Consider the following 9516-nt stretch of genomic DNA (forward strand, 5'->3'; position numbering starts at 1 on the left):
CCCCCCCCCCCCCCCCCCCCACACACACACACACACACACACAATCGATTTTTAGTCGAAAATTTCCCGACTTAGTCGACCAAGATTTTCTTTGGTTGATTACAGCCCTAGAAATAATAAACAAATACCTTCAACAAAAATGTAGATTTTACAATTTAAGAATGTTAAAATAGGCCATTTTTATTGAGATTGCAAAAAACCACTTAATCATATCACTTAATGTGTGTTACAAGGCTAATGTTTAACTCCACTCATTGATGTGTTAATGTCTCGGTAAGGACACTCACTTTTTGTTGAATGCAGCCAACAGTCTTGGGTCAAGGATGTTTTCCTGGGGCTCCCAGCTGTTGTGTCTGAAATAAATTAACAAGTGTTACACATTACAGTATTAAGTCAAAATAAAGCAACTAGGTGGGCCAGCCAGATGTGATGTACCCTCCAGCCTCAGCAGTGACCTCATATTTACAAAATGATTGTTCAGTTTGTATCCTGAGACAAACTATTTAAGGACTGAGAAAGACCATGAAAAAGTCCGCTCAGTACAGGCAAAGAGCTCAAATCTATTATGCTTGTGTCCACAGACATGTACACTCTTATTTAATTATCAAACAAGCACAGTGGAAAGGTTTATATTCAGTGTAAAAGACGTCTAACAGCGTCAGAACCATTTCCCATGGGGATTTCAGACGGATGCACCTTGGTTAATCTTTTCTTTTTTTTTATTGTCTGAAACATACAGTCACACCCATTTTAAGCAGTGGCTGGCCAGCTGTGCAGAGGTGAGAAAGTAGTTTGGTTCCGAAGGGAAATGGAACAAGCTTGGCCATCAAATTATCAATCCTAAAATGAGGACGCAGGGGAGAAAAGTGAAGAATTTCTGGGAAATTCAGTGACTTTACAACTTGCCTCCCACAGCTACTAAATCAGATTCAGTTTGGAGTTATTTTTCTTCCGACAGTGAGCGTGAGTGTGGCGATAACCAGAATTTTGTTTAATACAAATTTTAAAAAGTTGCCTAAAAACCCTCCATGGGCTTGAAAATGCGTTATCAAGGCAGCATATTACAGGACATAATTATGTCAAAGTAATATCACAATTGTTATCGATAATTTTACACACAAACGCACACACACGAATATAAACAGAGATAATAGGCCTTTAGACTTGTATGACAAAGGAAATATTGGTTGGTTATATACTAGGCAGTCCATATGAAAACTATTGGTTAGAGGTAGGGGGCGGGGAGGAAGAAAAAAAAAAAGAATCGATACAGCATAGTATCACGGCAATACTGCATTGATACACATGTGCCAAGTATCGATCTTTTATTATATATGTGTTGGTCAGTTTGTCTGTTTGACAATCCCATTTTGCAGCAATAAAATTGAAGTGAGATGAACAAACAGAAATGTATCATTTTTAGATAAAACAGATGTTGACAAAGTTTCTTTTTGGGGACATCATTTGAAAATGGGAAAAATTTGAAGCTGGAAAAAAATGTTATAAACTGCAATATATATATATATATATATATATATCAGAATATTGAATGTATTGTGATTCGGGAGGCGTCTGTTGATTCCCACCCCTAGTTAGTAGAAGTATTTCCAGGGCTCTTAAAACGTCCGTGAAGACAGACTCAAAACGGACTGTTTTGGACCAAGGAACGAAGAACATTTTACAGATGAGTTGATTTTTTTTATGGGAAGTGATGAAAATAGCCTAACTTGGATGCACAGGTGACGGCACCGTACGGAGTGTATTTAGGATGTTTTTGCTGCTTTGTGGCACATTGAGATCCAGTGCTTTAAAAAAAAAGCTGTACTAGGCATGTAGGATTTCTAGATACAAAAATCAACGCATCCGTAAGCTCCCTGTCCCGAGTTGGAGTGTCTAATTATTTGTCCACGTTTGAGAATAAAAACTTGCTTAACTGCAGAAACAAACTCAAAACAGGCCATTGTGTGTAGTCTTGAAGTGATCTGAACTACATGCATCTGTAATGACCTCTCTCTTCATTACTTGTTGAATAGCCTTTTCTGATCAGCTGTCACCACTGAAATAATCAACCCCCACCCTTCTGTCTGTCTCGCTCTCTCCTTCACACACACACACACACACACACACACACACACACACACACACACACACACACACACACACACACACACACACACAAAGGATGTGGTTCTAACAGAAAGCCATGGGGCTGGCAGGCAACAGTGTGCATTGATGGTGGATTACAGCAACAATGTGGAGTGAACAGAAAGGGCAAGTGACAAGAAATGAAGGCAGAGTGGAGTCTTGCCATCAGCGATATAAATGCTGAAAAAAAATTACTGTAGACTTTGGTTTTATGAAACGAATATTAACACTATAGGCTACAAAATAACGGTACTTGTTAATCAAAATATCTAAAACGTCCTCGCAAATTGGACTGACTGGTGTTTGAGTCACACACTAATAACTTGTTTAAAGTAAGAAATAAAATGACTCAAACCCAACGATTACATAAAGGTGTGAAAAAAGAGGAGGCTAAAAACCAATATAGTCTAAAATGTGTTCGCTTTTGCATTCCGCTAACTTCTCAAATGTGAGGTGTTTTGAACAAAAGAAGTCAAATATAAAAGGCAGATATTGAAGATAATTATGAACTATTTGTCCACAGATACCCATTGTGATGACTTCGCATCGTTGTTGTAGTTCGGACTCGGTGATTCGAGTAAAACAAATAACGGTTCAGCGAACAGTTTAACTGAAAGCAACAAGCGACACGTTGTTGTTGTTTTCATTGTTTCGGGCTGAGCAGCACCACTTGTACTTACTTGGAAGACCATCCCCTCCACTTCACGAGAAACTCCAACTTTCCCTGCAAGAAAAGCAAGAGTGGAAGCACGTTTGTAAAGCAGCCGATAGAAAACAACCGCGGATAAACGTTTCGATGTTTCACAGCTCTGACCTTTCTCAGCCGTTTGTTTAAAATGCATTCCGCATCAAAAACCTGCTCTCCCACGGCGCTCAGCTCCTCCATGTCTGCCTTCACAAGAATCCTTTATCAAAAGACTAGAGGTGCGTCCAGCTCGTCGGATTACGCTAGGGCAGGACCGGATGTTCAGCCTGGCCTTCAAAATAAAGCTATTAGCTAGGAAGACCGTTACGTGGAAATTATGATTCAGCTGGTTAGGCTAACTTGTTATTCGAGTAAGTACAAAATATATATGCTCAGTGGTCCATTACATGTGTTGGCCTACTCTCAAATAAGCTTTAACATATTTTCTCATTACCATTTAATAACAGTTTGTTGTTTGTTTTTTTCTGTTGCAATGTTTGTTGTGCAATGTTTTTTGGCTTTGTCAGCAAGCAAACTAGCCACTAAGTTAATTAGTTTTGTGATGTAAGCATTAGAAATTATGTTCATTAAAATCATAATTAAGCGTAATAAAACATGTTGGACACTTTAGATCTAAATATCCATAATGGAAGTTGATTAAAATGCTTATATAGTGACAGGGATTTTTTCAAGATATATTTGAATAGTTTATTAAATGTAGACTCATTGGCCAAAGATTGTGTGCCATAAAACATAGCCTATTTGTCTTATTCATTGCCATTTTAACAAAAAATACCACAGACACACGCATTAGGAAAAGTGGCATTACCTTACAGATACTTTGCAATTGTAGCATTTATATTCAAGTATGTTCTCTTTTTTATTTTTTTTATTTTTTATTTAATAGAAATAACACACCGAAATGGGGACTGAGGGTTGGGGACAAGTCCCACAAAGTCGTCAAGGATAGTGTTAATTTGAAAGTTGTAACCGGAAGTTTTATTATTTCATGCTTAACTTGATAACATTATACGAAGAGAGGCGGGCAACTGAGAATGTGGTTCGTTAAATATGTCCCTTGGCAGCCACCGTCCTCTGCTCGAAGCACGTTCACATCGTCTATTGTAAGTGAAAGTAGAGATATAGACATGATCAAATAATCACCACTTTCTTCTCAAATCAGATCTTGAAACACATTATATGTTTTTTATTATTGATCGATTATTATTGTAGAGTTATTTTACCTTAATTGTAGTGGTTTTAACTTGGCGTTCTTTACTCATGAATATGCTGGCTTCTTGTTTTTAATTGTTTGGGGTAAAAAACTATTAAAACATCATCTACATCAGCCAATGTTCCTGGGTCTGGTGGACCCCCCACATTATTAGGCTTTTATACAGCCATAACATTTTATGAAAAAATACTTAACATATGTTACCCAGATTTAGCTGATAAGTTATATGATTTTATATGATTTTATTTGATTTTAATTCCACAATTCAATTGTTATTCTCCGTTTTTGAACAAAAATTATTATTTACAGAAATGGTTATGCACAACTCTTTTCCTGGGTTCCTCCTGCCTTTCCTTACATGAGATGAAAAGAGTCCCTCAGGAAGACTGCCCACACAGGCAGCTGTTCCTTAACGTCAGAGTATAGCACCAGTGCTTTTTTGTGTGACGATCAAAGTGAAGTTTGTATTGTCTTTTCTTTTTTTGGAAGATGCTCTGAATTTTCCGATCTGAAACACAGCAAAGAGAGAGATAAATATTATTGTTCATCAGCTTTCCGCAGAATTGTATCAAAATGAGTAATGTAATGAGTAGTGAACATACTGTGTTATTATTTTACAGAATTCTGTGAATGATTTAACAATCATGTCAAATTACATTTGTGAAAAGTTTGGTCTGAATGATTACAGAAGAATCCATTGAAATATCATAAAGTGCATTTGAATACAATTTCCATATTGTGACATTAATATCAATATTAGTATTCCTAAGATATTGATATTGGTTTTACCCGTATCACCCAATCAGAACAGTAACAAAATAAAAAAAATAGTTTTAATTGACTATGTACCTTTTATTTTTGCGTTTGTTCTTGAGTATTTTGTGGGATGTCATCACTATAAAAACTACAACAAGAAATCCAGCGACTGCAGCCAGTCCGGTAAAGACATTTGGCAGGAAATTCACAACATCATCTGAAACAAAACAGAAAATACGGAGAGAAAACATTCATTAGATGTTGGTGCTGATATCCCCCCCCCCAAAAAAAAAGTATCTGGTTTTTGCAAAGAGCAAAACCTACAGCAACCAGAGCACTGCCTCCACTCAGGCACTATTGCATCAACCAACCACATGATAGCGCTATAACAACTTTGAAATTCGAGAGCACTGTGGATTAATCTGCTTTTGAAAATAGTCCCTAACAAATGCACTTCAATGCATGCAGTTCTATGTATCATTTACTAAACACTACAATACCCAGCTGTTTTAGAAAACGACTGATCCTTCAAAACAATGAGACTATATATTTGTGAGCTGTTTTTTAAGATTTATTTCTTTAGTAGGAACCAATGGGTTTTGGGCTGAGTTTGACAGACAGGGCAGGAAAGTCCAAAAATATGAAAAGATGAATTTACACATTGTTGGTTTTGGTCTTTTCATTGCATTCGTCAAATAAAACAGTTGAATATTTCAGCATTGTCCTTAAAATCTCCTTTGTTAACATCTTTCCAATAGCATGAGCAGTGCCAGATCTACTTTCTGGTTGGAACCAACAGTAGCCTTACAGTACATCTGATTTTGACATTTGTGAAGTCAGAAATGATAGATGAATGGCCACGTAATGAAGGAGCAGATGTTGGAACGACACACTTACCAAGCCCCGGGGAGAGACTCATTAGTCTGATCTAAACTTACCCTGAGTAGTAGTGCTAGTAACTAGCATGTGTTTGGTGGCATTCAAGTGGCCATCGTTGACCTCCGGTTGGATGCCCAGGATATGACACATCAAGGGGTAGATGTTCACTGTCTCGAAGGGCCCCACCTCCAGGTTCTTGTGAAATGCTGGACCCACTGCCCTGAAGAAGGGCTTCATGTCCATGTCTTCGTTGTCAAAGCCGTGCTCACCCTTGTTGAACTGGACCGGAAAATACTGCAAGGACATAGAGGAACATGCATCACCCAGTTTGTTAGATTCAATGTAACTTTTAGAAGCCAGTGATTTTTAGTAGCATGATCTTATCATCAGCAGTTGACACATCTTGGACTGCTCTTATTTAGTCAGCAGAGGGAGGTATTGCCCAAGAGAAAGAGTCGTGCCCATTCTGTAGAATGAAGGAATGTTCTCTCTTTGTGACTTCTATCATCCAATGAAAGTGGGTAATTTACATTTTCAGAAAACACCCATACGACAGATATTCCTTTGTTCATTTTGTAGTATATATTCACTTTATTACCAACAAAATGTGATAGTAATATCAGTAAGCAGAATAACCTTATCTAATCAGTTATGTAACAGCCTCACTGTGCTTATCCTTCTCTGAGATTAAACCAAAAGGAGTTTAAGTGGCCATAAAGGGAGAGAATAGGCAGAGGCAGATAATACAGTCATGATCATGGCCGGTTGTAACCTATGAACTTTAGATAACCCATGGACTCCGTGGAATGATTATTTTCCTCATAATCAGCATTTTGAAGAGATTTTATGTTTTCAGTTATTTACTCTTTAAATGAAGTTATGATTTGATGGCTCTCCTTGCTGACTGACACATTTAGATGCAAAGTTACAACCCAGTGGAGTGACTGTTGTGAGTGTGGAGTGAGATGAAAATGCTAATTTAGAATTTTGAGGCATGAATAGCTTCATGAAGCGTTTGAGAGCACTGCATGCCATCAGCCAGGCCTGGATTATCCTGAGGACATGCAAATCCACTTGATTGAAATTGTAATGTACAAAGATTAGTATTTAACTCCTTGTTTCTGGTTGAAAAGAGTCCAGATACACCATTTCCTGTGAACAAAGTCTTGAGGGTATTTTTTAAAACAAAATGGATGGTGCATAGAGATTGTTTATCTTGCCATTTATCTTTATCGGTATATCAGTCATTGGACTTCCTTGTAACTGAGTCATAATCATGTAAATTAGTGACAGTTCTTAATAAGGTACAAAAACCATGTTGTATTTCGTCAGCTTGCAATGTTTAGCTTTTATAGTTAAAGTAATGTTTTCTCATGCTGCTACTTTGAAGCTGAACCCAGCAGCTTGGCACATTGATGGGCACAAATGGGAACCTGAGGTAACTGTTCATTTTAAAGGGTAAATCAATAGGACTTGCAGTGGGCAGAAAACTGCTGCTCATCTCTCCATGGTTTTTAAACTTTCCAGCAGTTTGCAATTCTGGTTAAACCCAAGTCAGTGATGTGAGAGAAAACATAGTATTTGATATGTCTGATCATTGCTGCTGCGTCTCAGTGATTGGGTAACATTGAACAGTTGTATGTCTACACCCTTTCTCAAACAGCCAATTCTTTGCCAAGAAAGATATAAAAAAAGACTATCTTTCAACGCACCCCGTTGATTACATATCCAGGGTCGGCCAATAAAATGATGGGGAGGATACGATCATTTTTGGCGAAGTGGAACCTCTCTGGCATCTCCTCCTTCTTGAACACATGGAGGTGTGGATGGCCCCCCTTCAAGGCGTTGTAAACCTTCTCCAGTCTGCCTGGCTTTGGCAACAGCATCCCAGAAGGGCCATAGTCCACCAGGTGAAAGGACAGGTCCCCGAACGAGAAGCCCGGGATCTTGGTTAGGGTGATCTCTTCCACCAGACCGTTTCGGTATATTGTGCTCATTCCGTGGTCTGCTGTGATGATGATGTTCAGGCGGTCGCTCAGCCCATGTTGTTCAGCTGAGTGTCGAATGTAGCCCACCGTTCGATCCACTTGCTTGACCATCTCCCGGCGCTCCGGGGAATCTGGACCATGTCTGTGTCCTGTGCCGTCTGGCTCACCAAAGTAAAAGGAGATGAAGTCCAGATCCTGGTCTCTGAACCAGCCCATCACCTTGTCTGTGTTTGCTCGCCAAGCGGTCTCGTTCTTGTAGTTGTATATTGGTGGCTCCCACTCTCGCACCATAGCAACCTGTCCCTGGTAACTGGAAGCTGTGCCGGGAAAGTGAAGAGAGCCAGCTTTAAGGCCCTGCAAGGGTAGGGAAAAGACACATTAACATCACACATAATAATATAACACGTGCACTTACACATGCACTTCAAGGGTTGATCTGTTCATACTGATGGTGAACATGCAAGGAGAGAAAATTAGTAGTTGCAGGATTTTCATTAATCTTCTTAAAACCTACTGCTGAACATTTTAGGCTCCCTTACAGCAGCTGCCATTTGTATGCAGTTAACATCTATATCTGCAAAATAATTTGTAATATGACTGCGTTGATATACCTGGAAGGATGCAGGCCTACAAAGATGTTTTGTCAAGAGAAATAATTTGTAGTGCTGTTAACTGCAAAACAGTCTCTCATGGTGATAACATGGAAATTGAGCTGCACAGACCTGTCTCTGCGCCGTGATCCAGATAGGCAGAGTGCCATTGTCCCACCACTCATTTACAAACAGAGTCTGATAGTAAGGCATCTTCTCAGTGGTGGTTGTGTTGAACCACATGTTGTGGATTACGCCGTGATTCTCAATGTAGCGGCCTACAGAAGAGAATCACTGTCAGTCTGCTTGCACTCATTATTCATAGCGTGACACATTCACATTAAAAATTCTATCAACTTAACGGGCTGAGTGGCATGACGCTTTTGGACAAGGTCTTATGACCAACTTCGGAGATTAGAGGAATTTAATTTCAAGGAAGTTAAATTTCTTTTAGCTGGCACTGATGATTTGAGAGTCAAAATAAGAAAGGGAGCTGAGCATTCTTCCCTCAGTCATCCAAGCATAATTATCTTACTCAGCTATAAAAGCTGTTGGACCCTGGGACATTCAATTACAACTAATTCCTTTTTCCCGTGGCTTTTTTCAATCCTAGCGAAGTAAACTCTAAAAGAGCGTTTCCCTCTGCGTCATGATATGCAGATTCCCTGCCAACTGGAAGCGCTGTTGTAGAAAATGAAACACATTACCTGTCAAGAGGGTGAAGTGTGTAGGACTGGTGATAGTGAGATAAGGAGGTGTGACATACAGGGCTTTGACTCCATCCTTGGCCATTTTGTCGAGGTTCGGTGTGTCCACATCACGGTCGTAATCCCACCGGAATCCATCAAAGGAGATCAGCAGCACCTTCTGTCTCTGTTTGTTTACGGGAGCTCCGAGGATGGAAGAAGCCCAGAGAAGCCAGAGACTTGCAATCCCCAGCATGGCGAACACATGCGTTTTACAGATCTTGACTCACTCAATCCTTCAGCTAACACTCTCATTTACAAGATGGTCCACCTCTTGGCATCAGATTTCTGTAGCCAACAGCTTCCGAGCAAAGTGTCTCGAGCGTATCTTATCACAAAGATTGGACAGACTTTATCTCAGCACTTTTTACATGCGGCCTGATGATGTTTACGATCCGTTTTACGACTAGGAGTTGTGTTCACAGTAAATTTCCCAACCTGTTTTGCTCTTGAGGACTGGCAGTAAAGCAGATTAATCTCTCTGGGCATCATG

General features: G+C 39.5%; 2 protein-coding genes across 2 annotated transcripts in view; both read right to left on the reverse strand.

Moving 5' to 3' along the window:
• The window catches only part of cbx2 (chromobox homolog 2 (Drosophila Pc class)), an 8033-nt gene extending 4945 nt beyond the window's left edge, over positions 1 to 3088 (reverse strand). Inside the window, exons 1-3 of the mRNA XM_034894465.1 lie at positions 2960 to 3088; positions 2826 to 2869; positions 288 to 353 (exon numbers count right to left, since the gene is read on the reverse strand). Coding sequence (XP_034750356.1) covers positions 288 to 353; positions 2826 to 2869; positions 2960 to 3031 — 182 coding nt within the window. The 5' untranslated portion in view covers positions 3032 to 3088. The remainder of the gene's footprint in view (positions 1 to 287; positions 354 to 2825; positions 2870 to 2959) is intronic.
• Positions 3089 to 4272: 1184 nt separating this feature from the next.
• On the reverse strand, positions 4273 to 9311 carry LOC117958190 (ectonucleotide pyrophosphatase/phosphodiesterase family member 7-like). Its single transcript, XM_034894466.1, has 6 exons — positions 8985 to 9311; positions 8410 to 8555; positions 7412 to 8041; positions 5759 to 5993; positions 4914 to 5037; positions 4273 to 4572 (listed from the first exon to the last, which is right to left on the reverse strand). Exons 1-6 carry the CDS (start codon positions 9217 to 9219, stop codon positions 4515 to 4517), a joined length of 1428 nt encoding a protein of 475 aa, XP_034750357.1. The 5' UTR covers positions 9220 to 9311; the 3' UTR covers positions 4273 to 4514.
• Between the last annotated feature and the right edge of the window lie 205 nt (positions 9312 to 9516).

This window comes from Etheostoma cragini, chromosome 15 (assembly GCF_013103735.1).
Source record: "Etheostoma cragini isolate CJK2018 chromosome 15, CSU_Ecrag_1.0, whole genome shotgun sequence".
In the NCBI taxonomy this organism is placed as follows: Eukaryota; Metazoa; Chordata; class Actinopteri; order Perciformes; family Percidae; genus Etheostoma; species Etheostoma cragini.

Excerpts from the sequence above, each read along its gene's own strand:
- LOC117958190 (XM_034894466.1), bottom strand. The coding sequence starts at position 9,219 with ATGCTGGGGATTGCAAGTCTCTGGCTTCTCTGGGCTTCTTCCATCCTC. Across the intron at positions 5,994-7,411 it reads CTGGATATGTAATCAACGGG|TATTTTCCGGTCCAGTTCAA; the intron begins GTGCGTTGAAAG and ends ATGTCCTTGCAG. Across the intron at positions 5,038-5,758 it reads TACTAGCACTACTACTCAGG|ATGATGTTGTGAATTTCCTG; the intron begins GTAAGTTTAGAT and ends GTTTTGTTTCAG.